This window comes from Argentina silus, assembly GCF_951799395.1.
Source record: "Argentina silus genome assembly, chromosome: 14".
Taxonomy (NCBI): Eukaryota; Metazoa; Chordata; class Actinopteri; order Argentiniformes; family Argentinidae; genus Argentina; species Argentina silus.
In genome coordinates this window covers 13,357,905-13,381,227 of record NC_139668.1, presented here as the reverse complement: position 1 = coordinate 13,381,227, position 23,323 = coordinate 13,357,905, and the positions used below count along the sequence as shown (strand labels likewise).

Sequence of the window (23,323 nt, the reverse complement as noted above, 5' to 3'; positions counted from 1 at the left end):
ACATTTGGGTGCAAAACATCACAGACAATTCTGACTTCTTCATCCCCTTTAAGAGGAGCACATTTTCAGACCTCTCTCTCTTACCCCCTCCTGTAGTGCAGCCTCCCCTTATCATCAAAGGTGGGATCTGGGGTTCTAATCAGGCTGTTAGCGGCGGCTGACTCGACGCCACCGCTCTGCTTCACACTGCCCTGATAAAGCTGCCAAGGCCGCTGGCAGCCTGTATGCTCTAGCGTCACAGGCAGACCTCCCACGTCATGTCACACCAGCCCCAGCTCACACTCCGCAGAGGGAGAGGGAGAGAGAGAGCCTGTTACCAACCTGAGAAAGGCTACGAGAGACCTCACTACCTGGAAATGCTGTAAAAAAAAATAGTGAACTCGGCACTGATGGGAATGAGCCTGCACTTCACGATAGGATTGTACACAAAATGTGCCTCCATCAGAGGGTTGTTTGTAAAAAGCTGGATATAGGGTTCCAGGATTGACAGCTTTTAGTGAACTAAAAGGCATACATTCATTTATTTTTCAAATTGAATTTCATTCAATACAAACACAAGAGCTCTCAAATATTACAACCATAAGACACACTTACACTATAATATCTTAGATATTAGTTTTGATGTAATAGCATTGTTATGATAACACCTATTACCTCTACAATGCTTTTTTTACACACTAAGTAATAAATAATTCAGACAGAACATACAACACATACTAGTGCTTTTTACACAAAACATTTTATTACAGGAGAAATAAATACATCATTTTCTCATCCCCTCCTGTGTCACTGACCATAAAGCACTTAACAAAGAAATGTTTATTAGTTTGATTAGAACACATACAAGGCAAGATGGATACAAAACGTAGATCCCTAAGTTGATGACAAATGTAAAACCTAGGGGCGATGACACTTGTCACAGGACATGACATCATAATCTCAAAGGACAACAGGTAGCAGAGAGAGGCTGCATTCCAGGCCGGCTACATTACAGTCGCCTGTCAAATCTCCCAACACCTGGATGAGTATTTAACATGCACCTAACCGCATCATATTATATAGAAATCTGATGCCTGACTGCTCAGTCGTTGACATGGCACATTGGTCGATGCGCTTATTACTGACTGCGATGTAGTTGGCCTGGAACGTGCCGAGAGTGTCCGTTCCCCGCTGCTGTAACAGTTGTGAGGCCTAGGCCTTGTTGATGTAGCCCTCCTTGATGAGGAAGTCGTAAATCTTGCGGGTCTTGTTGACGTCGATCTTGATGAGCGCCCGGGCCTGTGCCAGTCGCAGCCCGCCCTGCCGCCTGCACTCGTTCAGCAGGGCCTGCTTGTACTCCAGGTAGGCCCCGGGCACCAGGCGCACCACCTGGCACAGCTACGGCCGCAGCAGAGACAGACGCCGGGTTACACAAACACACAACTACTACTTGAGAGAGAGAGAAACGGCTTTCTATTTCACTATTGGTCTGTATTGCTTGGGTTTTACTTGAATAGTGCTTTAATTATCTCTTACCATTGCTTGTATCATGTTAACATGTAGGCTACTGCTGTTCATTTATTGTTTTCCTATTTCACTTTTCTTCTATTGTACTACTGTTTCTTTGATTTTTATGTACAGCACTTTGAGCTGCAGTCTCTGCAGAAAATGTGTTCTATAAATAAATGCATTATTATTATTATTATTATTATTATTATTATTACTGCCTACTGTTCACTAAACATATACGAAATACATACCACATACAACATACTATTTAGAGCCTACTCTTTAGGAAACATGCATGCAGCAAGCAACACATTTCTACGTAATAAATCTCATCCATACTGAGAAATCATCATCTGAAGACACACTCTGTCTGACCCCCCCCTCTCCCCCCCCCCCGGGGCTGACAGCCGTACCTCTTTCTCCCTGTCGTTCAGCTTCTCCGTCCCCGGGAGTCCAGTCAGGTTGAGAGGCGGGGCGCTCCTCCTGCCCGTTGCTGTGTGAACATCAAATCAATAACAGTCAAGCAGATGTGCAACTCTCCAATGTTGTCCTTTCACTTTGGATGTCATACTGACAGCTACGGCGAAAACCCAGTTCACCTGTTTGTTGGCAAAAGACGAAGAAGCCAATATTTACGATGGGCAAATTGTATAAATATAGCCATGCGGGGACTGAGTGCACACACAGATGTATCCTGCTTGTGCACTGGAGGTTGAGGATTAAGGAACGGCAAGGAATACAGGGGAGGGAAAAGCCAGAGATAAATAAGCGTAGCGGTGCTATTTGTTGAGTGTATTTATGGAAGAGCATCCCTGAGAATACATTAACGTGACTGTGCTTGGGGCGATGCCAAGAGAAGAGAGAACAGAGAGAAGAAGAAGGGAGAGAGAGGGTACCCCATACCTGTTGTTGTGATGGTGGTGATTACAGGAGTGATGCCAGCGTCACTGTGAGGAGAGGGAAAAGGGTTATTGTCATGACGGGCAGAGGCACACAGTCAACGCACACACACGCACACACACACACGCACACGCACACGCACACACACACGCGCACCAAGCCTTTGTTCATAATTCGCCCTCTCCAGGATCCTAGTCCACAAAGAGAGTGAATCATCGCACACACCAGCAGTTGGCTTTTTTTTCATGAGGACTAATTATAGGAAGTTGGAGAAGACCCAAGTACTTGGTTTTCGATAGAAAAAAAAAAAAAAAAACAAGAACAGTTCTACAGTAAAGTAAAAACAATCAGACAGTTAGTTCCAAGAGCAAACAAGTAAGAAACTGCAGAAGAGGTGTGGGATATCTCAGCTCTATCCATCTCTGCCTGCCTGCCTGGCCTGGTGCCTATGACAGAAGCCTGTGTGTGTGTGTGTGTGTGTGTGTGTGTGTGTGTGTGTGTGTGTGTGTGTGTGTGTGTGTGTGTGTGTTGTGAGAGAGAGAGAGAGAGTGTGTGTGTGTTGTGAGAGAGAGAGTGTGAGTGAGTAAGTGTGTGTGTGTGTGTGTGTGTGTGTGTGAGAGTGTGTGTGTGTGTGTGTGTGTGTGTGTGTGAGATGCAGGGACACTCACATGGCTGCCTGTTTGCTGAGCCACTGCTGACAGGCACGGCCATCCTGGATGTACTGCAGCACGTCACACAGCATGGTCCTCTTCCTCCGCTCCTCCTCCCGGACACGCTTCACCCGCTCGTACACCTTGGCACCTGTAGGGGGGGTGTGGCGCATTCGGTGTGATTGTTTTATTCCACCTGTTTCACTCGACTGATATCAATTTGGTGATATCCATGTTTTATTATTGTACAGCACCTCAGTGTATGAAATGTGCTACATAGATAAAAGTTTGTTATAGGGGTGTAATTGGAGCGGCTGCATGGGAGGAGGAGTAGGGGGTTGAGAAGGTTCTAGACTCACTGCAGAAGGACTGGATCCCTGCTCTTCTGTACTCCTGGAGCCTGCGGATTTCTCTCCTCAGCTCAAACTCCACTGGAAGACGAGGACATGGGGTTAGAGAGGCCTGTCCTGAACACACCGGACTTGGGTTGAAACAGTATGAGATTAGTTGTTGTTTTTTTATATTAAATATTTAGCTGTGCTTGATTCAGTTAAGCTGGAACCAATGGAATAGTCCCAAAAGGGTAAACCCCGCCCATCTAGCACTCCAGACACGCTCATGCAAACACATCTATTGCTTCCCTATATCAGAGCAGAATGTTGGAGCGCGCACCCAGACATTGCCACAACCCCTGCTCTGGCACAGCAGAGGAGTGTGTGTGAGCAGAGGAGTGTGTGTGATCCTGAGGAGCTGTGCTCTTTCATTACTAGAGGGTGACGTCTCGGCCCCCCCCAGACACAGACACCGACACGCACGTACGCACACACGCACGCTTGCACACACGCGACCTCCAGCAACTGTTGGCTTCTGCTGCGGTGATTGCAGGAGATAATCTGACAGGCTCATTACCACTGTAACAAGATTAGTGTTGCCAAAAATATTAAAAAGATCCTCACATGTGACCTGTGTCTGCAATGTCTGTGTCGATGAGAGGGGAGGCTGCAAAAACAGTTCTGTTGGTCTACTGTATGTCTCTGTGTGTGTGTGTGTGTGTGTGTGTGTGTGTGTAATACTCACATGCATGGCTCTCAATGAATTTGTCGTGTTCAGTAGGGCCAACCACCCTGGCAAAGCGTCTCATAGCATCATACAGGTCCTGTACTTCCTTTGGGTAGCGCCGTTCCAGTACTGTGAGACACACACACACGCACACACAAATACAAATAATAGATGTTATTTTGAGAACTGTGTTCTATTGGTGAGTCGTTTCACATTGATTCATGTTAGACTAGAGCCTTTTGAGGGGGGAATTTTCCGGAGAAACTCAGTGACCCCACTGCATCAGTGAGATACCCTGCTGTGGCTGGTAACAGCGTAAAAGCTCCCCCGATGGGCATTTCACCACCACTTCACCACTCAACACTACCCCTGCATACCCCCCCCCCCCCCCCCCCCGCCCATGTAGGGTTGGGCGGTAATACGGTAACCCATGGGATTTGAAAATGCCCACGGTGTGCTTTTCCAATCCAGGCATAAACATTTCTGCTCCATTACCTATAAAAATGCCAAAACGAAGAGTCGTTTTTCTATTCACAATATGTAACAGGTTTTTTTTTCTCTCTCAGCTGAGAGTAGGAGGGGGAGAAGCTGCTGCCGCGCGCTCACTTCACACACAAAGTACACACAGGAGTGAGGGACAGAGATCTGTGGGTGAGTTTCCCGAGAGCTTTGCAGCTAAAGTAATACCTTACCTCTTTTGACAATCCAGGCCCACTCCTCCCCTAGACCAGCAGAGTTCTTCATTTACCGAATTTCACAGAAGACTGATTGATTTTACAAGTGCTATTCTCTTGCGGATTTGCGTCTGGGTTGCTGAGAGAAATTAAGCACTGCTTAAGCTGCGAAGCTTTTGGGGAAACTGACCCCTGTTTGTTTTTGTAACGGCTGTTTTTGTGAAGATAGCACCAGCCACCTACGTTAAAAACTGCTCGCTTTCCAACTTGGCCCGTTTGCTAGCAAACTTTGGCAGCGGGGAAGATGGTATAACAGTCACCACATACACAATTTAGCTTTTCGATGTATATTAAATATATGGAGCAAAGACAGCTCGCACCAGCTCCCCTTGCCACATTATTTGTACTGTATAGCCTACCATATAATAACGTCTACATTTTAGGACAGAACAAAGGAGTGAAAAAACGGATACCTCCCAACCCTTCCCCCATCTCCCCCATCAAGGGCCTATGCTACTCTTGTCTCATAGCATGGCCACTGTTGCTCAGTAACAAGCCGTGTGGAAGCCAGGAGGGAAAGCTGTCAGGGGGTGTGAGGAGAGCGTTTCAGCCAAGTCTCCTCCATGCCACAGTCAGAGAATCTGCATAGTCCTCCAGGCGTCTCCTACATTTCATTTTCTTTACTCCTAGGGCAATTTCACTCACAGCTTGTACACATTGAATGTGAGGTACAGTCGTATGACAGGTTAATGCCTGGACCTTACAGCACATCTGTTGCTTGTTTTGACGTCTGTAAAGGCCTGACAGCAGCAAAACATACATTGTTGGAGTCAACCTTCTACTGAACTAAGCCAAATACTTTAACCACACAGTCTGACAGAGTGTGTGTGTGTGTGTGTGTGTGTCTGTGATAAGCCAAAGACACCGCCTAACCATTGAATGTGACAGGATGGTACTGGGTTTGGTGGTCTAGAGATGGACTGACGCCCTGTCAAGCTAACAGGACTGGTGGTCAAAGTGCTGCCTACAGCAACAGAATCAGCCAAGGTACAACACTGTGAGCCACCGGGGCTCGGACAGTGCTGCCATTATCATGTCACACACTCACACATACACTTTTCGACAGTCTCCATGACAACCAGGCTGCAGCTCCACAGCAACTCCTGGGTTCCGTTTTGTCTTGAAAGACTAGAGCGATAAGGGGACGAGGGGGTGGAGGGAGGGAGGGAGGGAGGGGGGGAGGGAGGGGGGGGTTGGGGGGCGCTGTTGGCTGGTGGATAAATAAATAAAACATAAGGGTGTCCTCTTCCACCCAAAAACCACAGTCAATTTCACAGGTTCAACACCTGAATGTAGCCTTGCATTGGGTGGAAAAAAGGGAACTGATTGGATAAATGTATTCAGGGAGTCTCTTGCCTTCGAAACCTTGATGAATAATACCAAGGCATGAAAAGGATTACATTACCAACCTTGATGAAACCCAATCCACGAGGAGCGGATCAATACAACCTCATAAAGCTCCAATCTATTTGGCCATTAGACCTGCAGTGTTCATTTCATAGGGATCTATTCATAGTGGAGCAATTATGCAGCAGCACACACACTCTGGCTGTGGCGCACGCACGCACGTGTGCGCGCACGCACACTCGCACACGGCTATTCTGAGCCTCAATCGTAATTATGAACACCGTCAAGCTGCACTCTAGCCCCCCGGGATCACACGGGGTCACAGGGGTTACTGTTGATGATTACTGGATGCGAGTTGTTTACATGCAGCCATGGAGACACAAATGAATATACAGTCTGGGTGCGAAAACAAACGCCTCTGCTGATGGTATGCAGCCTATCCTATCCCAATTCTGTGCGGACGGAGAGACTCACTCTGGAATTTCCGCAGGTTGATCAGTCCATGGTCCCGGATGATCCTGGAAGACACAAAGCGTTACGACACTGTACCACAACTGACTCTTTAAAGCTACATGTCCAATGTTCAACATATCCAATCACTTTGACCTTTTTAGGTTTGTTTCTTCCAAGTGAAGCAAATGTTCAGTTAAAAGCACGATACAGCTAGACAGAGTAGAACAGTCATGCAACAGGTAGCCATTCCTGCACTTCCTGAACAAGAATGGAGGCCCACTCCGCCTACGAACTCTATTGACCTGCTGTCCGCTCTGGGCCTCTGTCCGTGTCCTCAGCTTGGGGGTTGGGGGGCAGTTGGGAAACACGCTAACTGAGAGTGTAGAGGGTGATTGGGGGGGACGAGGGGACGGGGGGATCAAGCGGTGCAGCCAAATGAAATACCACACCAGCCCCACATGCCATTCCACGAAGCTTGGGGATTTAATTATGATTTACTGATGGGACGCATTACCAGAGGAATTGCCTGTGCGTGCCAAAGAAGACTGAGCACTGACACAGGCTGAGGGGGACTGAGGCGTAAGTGACAGACCTGGTGAAAAAGGCAATTCCACAGAACACCATACCACCTGTCAGGACTCTTCATTACATCCAAGGTTATGCTTTGAGGACGTTTTCTGTTGTGTGTTTTGTGACAAGATTTTTCAAAACACAAACAACTTTGACTTCATTCATTCATTTTTTGAATTGTTGAAATCATTTGTGGTTTTGTATCAACTATATTACATGTTTGATATTAGAACGCAATTATGTGTTATGCTTTTTTTTTGGGGGCAACATCAATGAAAGATTATGCATTCGAGTCTGACGAAGAGCAGTAATGACCAAGACGTTTGAGGCCATCTAGTGACTGACTAAGACCAGTACATCCTGTTCAGCAAACATTTGCAACTTACTTCTTCCTGCGTTGTCTCTCCTTTAATCTTGAGTGATATATATCCACAACCGCAATCTTGAGCGCTAGATGGAACCAGACCAAATATGTTAACATAAGTATGATGGTTTTCACACTAAAAGGCCGACTTGAATTGTAATGTGCTGGCTCAAATGTTTTCTTTCACATCGTTCTTTCCAGCACTGTATGATATGACCAGGCTAGCCCAGTTCAGCTCAGCATAGCTCGGTTCGGTTCGTCCCTGTGGTGTGATTAGGGTATATACATGTTCATTAAGTATACCCTCCCATTCTCTTGGATTTTTCTCTCTCTATAAAGAACGTTCTGGTAATTTTCTACTCACCATGTAAGATGTCCGAGTCATCATCCACAAAATCGATGTCTTTCAAATCCCATTCAGCATAGTTGTCAAACTCCTAGAGAGAGGATGACCAATGACAGCACTGAATGAGTTACATTCATTTGAACATGTGACAACAGCATGGGACATTAAAAGAGGACACAATACAGAAATCCCTTGAGCATTCAGTAGAAACATAGAAAGCCTGACTGTGTTTGCCTATGGTTAGTGACAATAGCACCACTTGCTTAATTACCACATGCTTAATTTCCCAGGAGGGAAAACACATGTTGTATTGAATTAGATTGAATGTTGTTATGCAGAATTCCCTTGTCCCTCTCACCTCCATGAAGTCAGCTCTGGCAGGCATGTACCCTGCCATGTCTCGAGACAACATGGAGTCAAATGTAGGCCTGGGGGGGTCGTCAATGGCTGGGAGAAGAAAGAAAAGATCACCTTCTTACCTAGGGCCCTGAAAAGGACTTTGTAACAAAAATAAAAACTAATAGAAAGAAAAGGTGGAAGGGCATGATCTATATTAAAACACAGAGTTATTACTCAAGTTATTACGGTGTGATAAAGTCAAGCGTATACAGCAACTAAAGTTAGTACTGTGTAATAGAATCAATTGTAAATTAGGGACAATGCAGTGGCAGATCAGATCATGAATGACTAAAGCTACCCATTTCGCTTGATATGCAGGAGAACACGACAGCATAGGCCTACATAGCCTACGTATTTTGATCATGAATTGTACTTGTAGTATTGCCATTGTTGGTGCTTCTGGCGTATTTCATGATAATGTCTGTGACAAACTGTCCTTATGACTATGGAGGGGGATATCCAGAGGTGGTCGGTGCAAAGAGATGGATAGAGATACTATCTAGACTAGGAGGGTGTGTGTATACTGACGTTTGAAGGGAATGGCGGTGTCTGCAGTGCGAGCCTCCTCCATCTGTCGCAGGCTGAGCAGGGTGGATGAGAACAGTGGGTTGTTTATGAAGTTCTTCATGTAGTGGGCCTCACATTCCTCCTTGCTTTTGGTGCGCAACTGATACGCCACGTCCTGCCTGCAAAGGCACAATGTAAAAGTGGAAGGTTTGTTGTGTTAAAGTATACAGGATATTGATGTAGAAACAGCTTCCATAGGACCTCTTATGGACCAAAGCTGCAGTGTGGTGCTAGACACCAGTGTGAGGAGCTTTACGCACTACAGGACTGACCCAAACCATACCGTGTTGGCTTCAATATTTTCCTTTCACATTGTCTTTTCCAGCACTGTATCAGCAATCATGGTGACTGCCTAACCAGGCCTTTACAGTACAGCTCAGTGTGATGAGGGTGTGAGTGTGAGATGACTAACCAGTTCCCAAAGCCACAGTCCATGACGGCCTCCAACAGAACCATCTCCTCCTGCGCTGTCCAGCCAGGCTCCAGCACAGGGAAGTCCGAGGTCTGCAGGAGGGAGGAGGCATTTGTATTGACTTCAATGAGAAAGGTCAATAGTCCACTAGGCCTACTGATCTGCAATGAGCGATGCAAGTCTATGCTAGCTATCAGTTCTCTACTACTACTGCTACAGTACATGTTGCATCCAAAAAGGTTAAACAGAAAAGGTGTAAGCTAGGAGCACTGTTTGACAATGATAAATAACTAGGCGGAAATACCAGCCAGTAAATCACATCTAAAATGTATTCCTGGCAAGAAAACATGAGGTCATAGTGTGTGGCAGTAGGTGAGAGCAATAGGTGACAGCACACGAGAATGTACATCTTACCATGATTTCATACTTGTGATCACTCTCATGTTTCTTGTACTCAAACCCTCTAGTGAAACACTGAAATAAATAATAACAGTAATTTAGATTATTCAATTAACAGTTGATAAAGATGCAATGAACGACCGAGGCAAAATCAAAACTTTCAACTCTTTCACTGACTGACCTGGAGACAAAGAAGGAAAGGTGGGGGCCCACACTCTGCGCACTTTATGTAGGGCTCAGTCAGGTAAGATGAGCAACCTCGACACGGTGGCTTGTCGAAAGGATCATCTTAAAATAATGAATACAAATGAAGCAATTAATTAATACAAATGAAACTAATGTGTACCAACTAAAGTAGCTAAATAGTTGAAGCACTGATTTAATATTGATGACAGGGCTGTCTCAGGTCCTGAGTCAGGATTTGTTCGAGCAACGCTAGCTAGTGGTATAGTATTAGACACCATTCTGCAGTGTATTCTAGCTAGCTAGATCATTAGGGAAGTATTTTGCAAATTAAATGTATGCAAGGTATAGTAGAGAGAAATTGCAGGCAGCCAAGATCTGCTAAAGAGCTAGCTACGCTAGCTACTAGCTGGCTAACGCAGGCTCGCTTTGACAGCTGTTTGTCGCTGCAAAACTTGACAGTGGCTGATATTACAGTGCAAAATCGCTTTGAGCTATTGATTTATTTTGTATTCAACAGTGTGATATAGACCATACTCACTTCCAAAAGATGCTAAACGGTCCATAGGATCAGTCAGAGACAGAGCACAGCAGGATTATTTGTTGCCAATCTATTTGTCTGTGTTTGGCACAAGTGTCTGAACTCTGAGGTAAGGCATAACTAATCCAGCGCAGATCAGAACCAGTGAGGGACAGATCATTGGTACTTGTTCTCCCGATTACAGTAACTATACATCACAAACATTTTTTTAAATGAAAAACAACATTGTATTGTTTATCACCATTTTATTTATCATTTAAAACCGCAATTCTGACCTCTTTCTCAATAGCACGGACAACCGTTAGCGTGGTCGCTGTTTCACTTTCTACGTATCTGTACGTCTAGAGATACAGGCAAATTTGTACCATGCTTGCTACAAAATACAAATACCCTGAAGACCAATGTATCAAAAATAAAAAATCAAATACTGGTAAAATACATTTGCAAGTAGGCAGCCACGAGCGGACAATGACAAATAGGTAGCACATTTCTTCAGAAAGACTTGGGTGGCGTAAAGTTACAATACAGTTATTTAAAGTTTGTTGTTACAAAATACATTACATTTGTGTTCAGTCAAATAGAATTTACAAAATATATTTCAAGTACATGTAACTGCCCATCTCTGCATCACAAAAAATCATTCAGCCACTATATATATACAGTACCAGTCAAAGGTTTGGACACACCTTGCCAAGAGTGTGCAAAGCTGTCATCAAAGCAAAAGGTGGCTACTTTGAAGAATCTAAAATATAAAACATATTCTGGTTTGTTTAACAGCTTTGCTTTGCTTTGCTGTTATCCTTCATTATCCAGTAAAAGCCTTTTTTGTTCTTCCAGTCAACCACACGAGTTTACTCCAGCTTCTCTCCCAGGCCTGGTGTGTGCAACTCCGGAGCATCTGCAGGCCTTCAGGAAAATGCAAGAGGGCAGAACGGGTAAGCTTGCACTCTTTATCACCCCAGTTTAGTTCAAGTCTTTGGTCAAACAGCCCAACAGGCTACAGCATAGCAGTGGAAATGCACATACCATCACAATTTTGACCAGTCAATCAATCAATCAATCAATCAATCAAATGTTTTTATCTAGTGCATTTTACAAAAACATTTTTTTCACCAAGTGCTTCACAGTGGCATATGTGTAAAGAGGGTCTGAGTCCTGCATTTGATACACACATTTGATTTTATGATTGGCACTATGTGTCCATGCACCGTAAACAAGTCATGGTGCTCTGTGTGCATATATGGTATTACATACTATAACGAGACAGATCAGCTTGAATCAATGTATTATTTTGCTTATGTCATACCTCTGTGGAGGCAGGTAGATGAGGTGAATGTTATGAAGTGGAGCCATGGGTTTGAGGCAGAGCTGACTGACTGGACGGTCCCCTTGCCGTGTTCGGTGGTGTGGCCTTAGAGGTGACATTTTATATTAGTCAATCTTCTTATTGTGACATTTAAAAAAAAAAAAAAGTTTTGTAGGGCATTATTGGGATAGAGACAGTAGAGATTGACAGGAAGGATGGGTGAGAGAGAGGAGGGATGACATGCAGGATATGTCGATGGCTAGAATCAAACCACAGACCTGGTATGCGCGTTGGTGTGCTACGCCACCGAGTGTCCGTTATTGTGACATTTTAAATAGTCACTCTAAAAATAGCCTTACCGTTTCAGTTTGTGAATGATACCAATTATCATGTTCATTCACAACCACAAAAGTCCTGGGCTCTTGATTGTTTTCACACTGGACTGGGACCTGCAGTAGAATGAAATGTATCCATACATGTAATGATCACTGCACAGAATGCATGGTTTGCATAAAAGATACATGAGCATATTGAAAATGTGTCCGAATATTACTGTTACGTTGATTAAGTACTACTACTACTACTCTTTAAACCTAGCTAGTGTAGAAACACACATTATTCTTTTGGGTTCCTCGTAGAAACCTTTTCACAGAGGGTTTTAAATGGAACCCCAAAATGGTTCTCTCACAGGGACAGCAAAATAACCTGTTTTAAACCCTTTTATCTAATACTTTAGGCAATATTAAATGGGTTAAACAAAATAAAACAAATTTTGATTTTAATGACAGTGTATTTTGCTGCTCAGAGGTTGTACTACTACCACCATGCAGGTTTGTTTACATCTGGTCTTTAAAAGCTCTTTTTTTCTGAACTAGGTCAGTTGATGTTGAAAATATTGGATTTGTGTGACTGACCAAGGTGATTGTAAAATGGAAAAATATTGCGTTTGTGTAAGTGACCAAGGTGATTTTAAAATCTTAGCATGCTATGTATGTATATATGCTATGTATGTATATTTTACATTGGTTGGCATTCTGCGGACAGCAAAGCAAGAATTTCGTTGTACAGGGAAACATGTTTTCTACTGTGCATATGATAATAAACACTTTGAATCTTGAATCTTGAATCTTGAAAATATATACAAGGGAATGGATTAATAAGTCACCAACTAGCTTGATATCAATCATTCCCTCATAACGTTCCCTCCTAAAACATGTGTTTTCTAGCCACTACTCATTGTGCCCGTTCTGTATGATGTGTTGTTATTGTGACATTTTAAAAATATATGTTTTTTAGGGCATTTCTGCTTTTTTTATTGGGATAGAGACAGTAGAATCACTAAAAATAGGCTTACCGTTAAAGTTTGTGAACGAGACCAATCATCATTCACAACCACAAAAGTCCTGGGCTCTTGATTGTTTTCACACTGGACTGAGACCTGCAGTAGAATGAAATGTATCCATACATGTAATGATCACTGCACTGAATTAAATGCATGGTTTGTACAAAAGATACATGAGCATATTGAAAATGTGTCAGAATATTACTGTTATGTTGATTAAGTATTACTACTACTGTTCTTTAAACCTAGCTAGAGTAGAAACAGTGTTTTCTAGTCACTGCTCACTCTGCCAGCTCTGTATGATGTGTTGGTTGCATCACCGGCGGGAACAAAATACTGTGCCGGACCATAACACAGTACTTGTTTCATGCTCTGGAGGCCAAATGCTCTAGTTTGCATAAAAGTGCAAAATAACTAAATAGCCTACTTTGGTTATTAAATTATTTAGTTCTTTACTGATTTGTAAATTTTACCTGAACCATGTACAACATCAACTCACATATTAGCTACAAAGCTAATGTCCATCTTTCGTCCCTTTCTATAGTTACACACAGCCAATAATCAATGTACTTTTGAGCACTATAGAATGTGAATATCTATTTGGCCGTTATACAGAGCAAGAAATAAACAGTTATTAATAATAATTAATTCAAATACATTTTAAAGATAGCATTATTTACCTTCGCACATGTCACACATGATATACCCATCCTTTAGTGCCGGAAAAGGGAGCATTACAATGTGACACCATACGTACAGGTCACGCCACTGCGTCACTCTAGTCTAGTCCGTCTTAACTCTTATGATTTGTGATTTGAAACTGTTGATAAATAAACTGAAGACATTTCTGCATTTTGAAAGTTCATCTTCATAGTTTAATATTTTGCATAACAGTTCAATGACTGTTTGAAGCGATACAAAACTTTCGTTTCCTTACTGTGGAATGTCTTACCATGGAATGTCTTACCTCTGCAAACTTCAGGTCCTTCTTGAATTCTTACTATGGTATAACTGTGCCAGAACAATCCCAACATCCCGACACGTTGTTCACTGTCCTATCCGAAGTCAAAGAAATCCCAGGTCTGCATTTCGGGAGTTTTGTGCTATAACATTCTCCGTCAAATCCCTTTGAGAAAGTGTTCTCTCTTAAACAGGAAGAGTCACTTTCACAGGGAAGATCAGCTATTTAGATAGTTACTCACTTCTGTTTAACTCTTGCCAAACAAATGGTTTGATTACATAAGATGTATGTGAGCAATGCTGCTACATTTGCCTAATATGGGCCTGAGGACTGAGTACAATCTGTAATTATGTTGCAAGAAAATCTGAGAGATTCTTTACAAGATAACCATCTCAGGCAAACCATGATCTTTGATTTGATTGTAAGTTATACACAATAGTATAAAAAACTGTTTAGGTTCAATGATTGTAAAGCCAGAAGAGCAATGTTGTTCATAATATTATTCATCTAATAGAAGGTTTAGGGTTAGGGTTAGGGTTAGGGTTAGAAACCATACTGATATAGTGGTTGCCAACTACAATTTCAGTAGATGTTCCCCCTGGTCTTCAGTGGCCATTCTCCCTTTCACCACAAGGTGAGGATATCACATAATTCTTCAAGGGAATGAGAAAATATGTGTGGCCTATGCGCCTAGAGCTACAAGCACACACACACGCACGCACACACACACACACGCACGCACGCACGCACGCACGCACGCACGCACACACACACACACACACACACACACACACAATTTGCATACAAATGATCATCAGCAAGGTGAAATTGACAGAGCATCGGGTGGTGAGTTAGCAGATCATGTAGTATTTACATCATAGCACTAGATTGCTATTCCTTGAGTAGCCATGCTACTATTGAGAACGCAATAATACAGCATCTGGCTACATGAGATTTACCATGAGAGAAACCAGAGGTACGCATCATTGTGAATCTTTATTGTTGTATGTACAGTCACTTCCTTTATATTACAATTCCTTTTTACAAATATATACTATAGAAAAGCACGTCCACTTCTGTGCCTCTGGCCTTCATGTGTGTTCGCTCTCCCGCCAGATCCAGTTTGTTCTCACCCGCCTCCGTCCGTCTGTGTAGTCTACGTCTTCTATCAAACCAAATGGGTCATCCTGACACTGCTGTGGAACCTAGGGAAGATAGCCGTCTTCAGTTTTCTCAAGATATATTATGCTTACTAGACATGTCGCGTATTTGTACACATAACGTTGAATAACTAATTTCAGTGAAGCTCCAAATGTTGAAGCATCTCTGTAGTGTACAGTATGTACACAACTATACCTTTGCATTTTGTGAATAACACAGGTAGCTCTCGGTGTCATACACAACCATGTAAGGGTTGGGCTCTACATCGTCCTCACACTGGATAGGGCCCCCCTGCAATAATAGAGACAACAGAATTATTCTTAGGGTGTGGCTACAGGTACAGTGCCCAGAAACGTCTGAATACTTTCCGAATGCACTGTATATGCTAATTTGAACAATCCTGCTTAATCTAATTTTAAAGTATATAGTGTATAGTGTATACACTTTGTGTATTGAGAACTTTTTCCTCACTTACAATTCTGTAAGCTATGCTATCAACCTGTCGCTAAGCTAGCCCATAACATATCACATTTGACATCAATGTCTCAACAAATTTAGGACTGATTTAAAGGTAAATCACAGTTTAGCAATGCAGCAGTTGGACACAGAAGTAAGTTCATTCATATAGCATCAAAAATTAACATAATATCTTCAAAATCTAAACATTACCATCTTCTCTTTCGCCGCCATTTTATTCGTATTCAATTGCACGTGAAAATAATGTCGCAAGAAGTTTACGTCATTGTGAACGTCATCAATACGACTCATCTTAACCCCTAGAATTTGTTATGTGTATCAAAAGTTAATGTATATGTTTTACAGATTTGATGTGTTTCAAATATTGTATTTAAAAAAAAAATCAAATGTAAGGTTGAATACAGATTGTTACATTATTGCTGAAAATAAGATTGTATGTTACCGTATTGACCCTAGTGCCCTTATTGTGGAATGGTGTCCTTGCTTAGAAGTCCTTTCAGTTCACACTCACCCATGTAAATCAATGTAAACTTCTTGCAGCAATGTTTTTCATGTTTCTGTTTTCCAGTGTACCAAAGCTTTAATCCAGAGCATTTTTGATTGAAGATTGAAGTCAAAGTGCACTGATTCCATTTTCTAAGGAGTGTCCAACAAGGATTGGTTGTAAACAGGAAATGGGTTGTGGTTACATACAACTGTACAATTTAACTCTTTCCTAACTCTAGTTCGGCTTATTTCTATGTTTATAAAGGTAAATGTACACTCTGCAGTGCAGTGTGAGTTATACTGATGTTGAAAGTCATGACTGAATATGTAATTCTGATAAAATATTGAAGATTAAAACATTGTCTACATGCTGTACTGCCTTTTGAAACTATGACCTTTGACAGTTCATGATTAAGAAGCAGTGGCACACTTGGTGGCTTGAGTATTTAAATATAGACTGTACAACAAAGTACAAAGTCCACCAAGTACTTTTGAGGTCATTCCCTTTCCTACCACATGGTGTTGACCTTGCATCAGTCATTTGGTGGAAAGTGTAGCACTGCAATGGAGTTTACACAGACACACACGCATGCCCACAAACACAAACACACACACATACAATACAACCACCACCACCACACAGAGGTAATCCCCCTAATTGGTCCCTCCTAAAGACCTCTTCACCCCCACAACCCCCCTGTAAGTTTCTCTCCTGTTAATAAAAAAAGAAGAAAGAGCATTGTGACTGCCTATGGCCCCTGGTCCGAGCATTTATTACTTTTTTGAATTTATGACTGATGGATAGATGATCCACTTACTTAGACAAATGTATTTGTTGTAAGTTGCTTTGGATAAAGGCGTCTGCTAAATGCCATGAATGTAAATGTAAATGTAATTGTGCAGAGGATCTACTTCAGTACGAACTACAATCCCATAAAGATGACCATGGTGTGGCTGTCAAGCTGTAAGAAACAAAGGCTAAACACAGGCCCAGGCCTAGGGGGTGAGAAACCTCCCTCTGCTCTCCCCCTGAAACAACACTGAGGCTAGGGGGACCCATACTGTCAACAAGACACGCACACGCACACGCACACGCACACACACACACACACACACACACACACACACACACACACACACACCCAGGAGTGTGTCCCAGAGCCCCTGTACCCCTGTAACAGTTCCTCTGGGAATCATGCAAATGTGTTGGGAGAGACTCAATCACCGTCTCGCCAGCTGCTACAGGAGTCAGGAGACAAGAGCTGTGAGCCATTCATTCCCATCACCAAGAGAAGAGCCGGCCCTCAACAGATTGAGCACAATAAAAGGACAATAGCACTTTCCCTCTTACTGGGATACCCCACTAAGCGATAGACCTCAGGTTTGTTTAACAGCCCTCTCAGAGATTAAATTGATAATTTAGTGACATTCTATAAAAAAAAAAAAGAGCTCTCACGTAAAAAAAAGTGGGATTTCATTATCGGTGGAACATGAACAATTTCCACTATTATCCCTACGATACTAAACCTGCACAGTGGAGTTCATACACATCCCCATGCGATGCCTGTATTCTTCAAGTTGTTCATGTTTTAGAATTCAATGTTGGCAAAATAGACAGAACAACAACAAAGACAAACTACTAGGAAGCTGACGTGGTCCAGCCCCCGTTCCGCCTCAGGAGAGCATGTAGACTCTCCACACGTCAAACAACCTATTCAGAAAAATGAAATCGTCACTGCGATTCTCCGTTGTCACTCGTGCCAGCCAGGGTTACCATATGTGAAGGCATACAAAATCACATCTAGTCGGCGAGCGGGGGCACAGGCTGCATCCATTATCCACGGAGAGGCTAACAAAGGGAATAATGTGAGCCTCACACAGACTGACACGTGTGTGCTCTCATACATCCCCCGCTGGCTGCTGCATCACTGCCTGTGGGCACACAACCTGCCATCTCTTCATTCCATGCCCCCCCCCCTCCACCCCTACCGTGTGCCTCCATCCCCTTTCACCCCGCCTGCGAGCCCTGAGGAAGGGCCTTACAGACCGGGCACATCCCCACACCCCAACCTGCAGGCCCCAGCTCGGCACCGTTCCTATGGGTCAAAGGGACAGAGCCTTGGGGTTTCTCTGTATAGAAGTGTGCCAGATTATGCGCTAGCTAGCCAAAAAAATGCCTACCCTCTCCTCCAGCCCTCCTACCCGTCCCCGTCCCCCTCCCCCACCCCTCCCTGTCCATCCCAACTCCCCCATCACCCCTGCACTCCCCAGCTGCTGTGATTTGAATATGAGGGCCCCTCAAAAGAAAAGAGGGCATCTGCCACCTGCCTCCGAGGCTGCCCTCCCCAGAAAGAGACACATTTAAAGCGTCCCTCTCACGGAGATGCACTGTAACAAGATTAGGTCCTTTGAAAAAAGTTAAGTGGGTGTAGAATGGATGCGCACACTTTAGAGTGAGCAGGGCCTACTGGTGACGGAGATGGCAGCAAAAGACACTGTGATGATGTCATGGTCATTGCCTTCAAGATGAGAAATTCTACGCGGAGCTTTTGCAGTTATGCCAATTAGGAGATCAGAAGTGTCTTAGAACCATTGAAGTGTGCGGCTGCTGCTGCTGCTGCACGCTGAATACTTAATCTGCTTAAAGGAGTGGAGCATGTGCAGTGCAGTACAGTAAAGTATAGTGTAGTATGGATGATATACATTCAGAGAGGGGAGGGCTGATGTGTTCATTCATTTATACTATTTCCCTAGCTGTGATCTCATTATCTCTCCTCTTTCAAGTCTGGTCCATTAGGCTTGCTCTGCTTTAGCTGTCTCTTAGAGCCATTCAGTCCCTTAATGATGATGACCGTCGTCGTTATGACCTCATCACTGCATGACTGCATCAGTGAGGACCAGAGCTGGAGCTGTATCTGGGGCTCTGCCTCTGCCAATCAGACCTGTCTAGCAGTCTACTTCTGTGACCAATCCTTCTGTGACCAATCCTTACAGTGCCCAAAAGCAGCCTGTGTACACACTATATGCAAATAGTATTTAACATCATGTCGAATAGTTTAGCTGTGCTTGACACAATATGCTTGACAAAATAGAGCCTAGCACTCATAGCATTTGAGGCGTCAGACTAAAGTACTGTATTTAGGGTTGCAAAATCCCTGTAAGTTTTAGAAACTTTCCCAAACCATGGTAATTTACTGGTAATTTGGGGAAACTATAGGAACTTTGGAAATTGTCTGAAATTGTTCCTAAAATACTACTCTGACCACTTAAAATGCATTTCATAGTGCATATTGCTTTTCTATGTGCCCATCTTGTCTGTGAATTACAAGATAGTAGAACATTTTGTTATGATTGCTTAAGTGGTATTAATTCTGAAATATTATTATTGCACTCAGATTTCTTATCTTTTTTTTTTTTCATTGAGAGGATCCATTAGGCTGTGTGGATCATTGGAGAACAATCCTGATTCGATGTATTAACATTTCAGACGATGCATTGATAATTTCCCAAATTGTGGTAAATTACCAATGTTCTGAAAGTTTCCAGGAAAGTTTTGAAATTGACCAGGAACTACGTTATCTACAGAGAAGCACAGAGAGGGTATACAGTAACATCTTCATGTCATGTCATGGTCAGGGCTGTGAATGGTCATGAGGTTCAGTGCATGTTGACTGAAGGGTATTTGGAAACATTTCCCCAATGCGCTTTGTAATAGCAGAAACAGGGGATGAAGCAGAGGAGTGGATCAGACTGATGGATGTCATTTGACCATGGAAGCTAAGCCACGTATTTGCAAACACAACATGTTTATATCCTGTTTTAACGGATGAAACGGTAAGGTAATCTCAAAACGCTATTTGTCTTCATTTATTTAATTTAGGATTAAGCTCATGTGACATGTCAGCTGTAATTGCGTAATCACTGTAAAGGCTGCTTTCACCTCTGATTAACGAAGCTACCTGCCCCCATCTGGCCACTGGCTCTAATTATCATACAGCTGTCACTTAATGAGCTTAACAAGCTGCATGCGTGCAGGAAGGAGAGGAGGGTATAGCTCTCTTCTCTCTCTCCATCCAGCAGCATGTGGCAGAGAGAAGAGGAGGGTATCTCCTCTCTCTCTCTCCGTGCAGCTGAGCACATCTGCCCTAACTCATGCCGACACAACCAGCAACAGTTAGAGATATTTTATTTATAGTTATTTGTTTTTGCGTCTGTGCGAGTTTGTTGAGGTGAAAAGACAGCACTGTTATCACAAAGCCTTCATAAGCCTCACTGTTTTAGACATTCAGCCTGACAGCCCATTGTTAAAGGTAATGGTTTTAATACTCCACAATATTCATCACAAAATCCCTCCTTATAATAAATCATACAGTCAGAGGATTAAGATGAAGATTAACAACTGTAATGAGGTGACTCATCAAACAAAAATATATCAAACATCACCAAAAATGTTTGCCATAAAGAGTGCAGGAATTAATGTTTCACTAAGAACACAGGAATGCAATAACAGGGATATATGATGTATACATCATTTATATGATATATGATGTCGGAGTCCTGGCTTGAGGTAGATGAAGATGAATAAGGATTCTCAGGTGCTGCAATGGCTTGGGGCTGGGGGAGTGGCTGGATGGAGGATATGGTAGTGTGTCTGGTGGTGTCATGATCCAAGTATTCACAGGCCAATCTGGTAGATGTGCTCAAGAGCATCAAGTGTCTTGACATTTGGATTCAATTATTAAATGCGTGCAACACCAATTTAAAAGTGGTATATTTGCATATTTCTCACCCGTCCGTCATTGATATAGTCCCAAAATGTCATTACTTTGTGCATACATACGTTACAAAAGCATTTGTTACAAAGACAAGGAATTTCAATGGCTCTCTCTCTTAACATAGCTGCCAAGAGAATAATGAAAGCTGATGCAAGCTCTGAATTTGACATTGTGTGCAATAAAGCAAATATTAACGAAAAGGTATTTCCCCCACAGACCTCTTTTAACCGTTAGAGGATTTTTATGGTGCGGAACTAACATTCAGTTCAAAGAGACTCGGAGAGCGTCTGACATTCCAACACTGACCCTTAGCTTGGCAGGGAGCTGACCATCACATGTACAATCGTACATGTATCTCACATGCTACACACGAGGGGTCTCAGGGGTGCACTATGTCTTTGAACAGAGATCATACATCAGTTTCACAGTGACTAGAATAAGGAGTCTTCCTTCCTGTTTTTAGTAGAGGGAACCGGGCTTTGGGAATTGTTTAATGTCTTAATAACATACCGTATGTCACAAATGATTGCTTAAGTAAAGCCTGTGAAGTGTTTGGAACCCCTTAGCCTCTTTTCACCACTGCTGTGTCTTTGACACAACGCCTTTTATACGCAATTCCACGAGTGAGACCCCCAAAAATTATCCAATATGATTGGTTCTGATTCAAAACACTATGGACAGAATTTTGTTGAGCCAGAGGAGGTCCTCCCTCACCCCCAAAGCAGAGCCCATCCTCCTAGTCCACACTGTTGTTTTTCAATTTTTGTCCTCAATTTTTGTCCTTCTTTTATGGAAGCTAGCTAATTAGCTAAAAGTTAGCAATGTAGATGTCCGACAGTCTCCTTGAGTCAGTAACCCTGGAGGTATGCCGGCTTGTATGAAGTTCAAAAACGGGATGAGCTCCCTGGTGATATCGGATTGGTGCTATGACCTGTCAGTAATTTCATTTTGAACACCAACAGCCCACCCACTTCTGCTCAACAGCCATTGAACAATGCTGTGTTTGACATACTCTGGAGTGTGGAATGTGCAGAGCGCCAGTCTGTTGAGAGAGATGAGAAGCCCCTGACTATCATGGCCTTTTATTCATTGATACTATAAAAAGAGATTGACTCTGTGGTTCCTTGAGGCATTACTGGAGTAGAGCAATGTTAATATCATTAGGGATCAGTTCTCTCCCCACCTCCTCCAACACCCACAGAGTACACAGGCACTGTTATGGCAGGATATCGCTGTGAGCCAATCAAACACAGGGCTCTCACACAGATGTGCCGTTTATTTGTGTGTGTGTGTGTGTGGGGGGGGGGGGGGGGGGGGGGGGGCGGGGGGGATGTGTGTGAGTACGGTACATTTGCTGAACCCTGTGAGCTGAGTGGACATCCTCTCCCCGCGGCCAAAGAGTCGTCAGCGATGCAGTGAGAGTGAGAGAGTTCAGGAAGGTCAGCAAGCGAGTGTGGAATGTCCGCGTTTCCCACGCAGTGCACCTCCACACACAAGCTCTGAAAAAACATGTGTCAGGCCTCGACCCTGCAGACGGGAATACCAGGGGCCTGCCCTGGGGCTTCAGCCAATGGGCCGCAGTGTTTGAGGAGCCACACGGTTAAATGAAACCGTGGAGGGAGGGGAAACTCTGGAGGGAGAGAGGAGCAGGATGAATCTTGAGGCCAAAGAGGGAGTGAGAACAACGTGGGCAGAACGACTTGGGGATATGCATGCTTCTGGAATGAGGAAATCCGACCCGTTTACTCACACACACACACACACACACACACACACACACACACACACACACACACACACACACACACACACACACACACACACACACACACACACGCAGTCCGCCCCACGGAGGTTAAAATAAACCTGTGAACACACAAAGATCTCCCCATGTGAAGCATTGTTGTGTTTCCTCTGTACCTCTCACGCCAGAGCGACTTTACCACAACACTGTCAGAGCAGATCAGCAGAGGAGGGCCCAGACGGCTCCCACGCTCCAGCTCTTCCACAGCCACTCTGCTTGCCTGGGGAGACGCCACAGACAACCCCCCCCTTAGCTTGTTGCTTTAGCCCTGGCCTCAACCAGCCGATTGAGCCCCTCTGGGTCTCAGCACTCAGGGCTCCCTAACACAATATCCCCCCTGGACAAAGCTGGGAAGAGAATGGAGTTGTGCATTAAGGCATTATCTATAGTGGAGAGTGGTAGAATGCATAGTGATGACAGCGAAGGTTCATTCAATGTCAAGAGTTTTTTAAAAAGGGGCTAAACTGTTGCATCTCTGAACGCAGATACTGGAGCAGATACCCCCCGAAGCTTGCTAGCTAGGCTACTACTGGGTGGGGGCAATGTTACTTGCTTGCAGTATGATTAAATTACCTCATTCAGGAATATAGAAGGACTTG

General features: G+C 43.6%; 1 protein-coding gene and 2 long non-coding RNA genes across 4 annotated transcripts; all 3 read right to left on the bottom strand.

Moving 5' to 3' along the window:
• Positions 1-723: 723 nt before the first annotated feature.
• On the bottom strand, positions 724-10,506 carry tada2a (transcriptional adaptor 2A). Its single transcript, XM_083685185.1, has 15 exons — positions 10,413-10,506; positions 9,870-9,976; positions 9,704-9,763; positions 9,290-9,381; positions 8,839-8,996; positions 8,270-8,358; positions 7,930-8,002; positions 7,588-7,651; positions 6,653-6,696; positions 4,116-4,226; positions 3,398-3,469; positions 3,057-3,189; positions 2,392-2,435; positions 1,902-1,981; positions 724-1,377 (listed from the first exon to the last, which is right to left on the bottom strand). The coding sequence occupies exons 1-15, from the start codon at positions 10,435-10,437 to the stop codon at positions 1,192-1,194; spliced, it is 1,338 nt and encodes a 445-aa protein (XP_083541311.1). The 5' UTR covers positions 10,438-10,506; the 3' UTR covers positions 724-1,191.
• Positions 10,507-10,646: 140 nt separating this feature from the next.
• On the bottom strand, positions 10,647-14,197 carry LOC310815012. Of its 2 annotated transcripts, none has more exons than XR_014554605.1 (5): positions 14,013-14,197; positions 13,073-13,156; positions 12,078-12,167; positions 11,719-11,823; positions 10,647-11,318 (listed from the first exon to the last, which is right to left on the bottom strand). It is a non-coding gene; the product is annotated as an uncharacterized lncRNA (long non-coding RNA). The 2 variants fall into 2 exon arrangements; XR_014554606.1 differs by having other exon boundaries at positions 14,028-14,197.
• Positions 14,198-14,818: 621 nt separating this feature from the next.
• On the bottom strand, positions 14,819-16,308 carry LOC310814847. Its single transcript, XR_014554597.1, has 3 exons — positions 16,171-16,308; positions 15,378-15,473; positions 14,819-15,226 (listed from the first exon to the last, which is right to left on the bottom strand). It is a non-coding gene; the product is annotated as an uncharacterized lncRNA (long non-coding RNA).
• Between the last annotated feature and the right edge of the window lie 7,015 nt (positions 16,309-23,323).

Coding starts and splice junctions, on each gene's coding strand:
- tada2a (XM_083685185.1), bottom strand. CDS start 10,437: ATGGACCGTTTAGCATCTTTTGGAA. Junction 9,764..9,869: donor CTTTCCTTCTTTGTCTCCAG/GTCAGTCAGTGA, acceptor TATTTATTTCAG/TGTTTCACTAGAGGGTTTGA. Junction 8,003..8,269: donor CCAGAGCTGACTTCATGGAG/GTGAGAGGGACA, acceptor TCCTCTCTCTAG/GAGTTTGACAACTATGCTGA.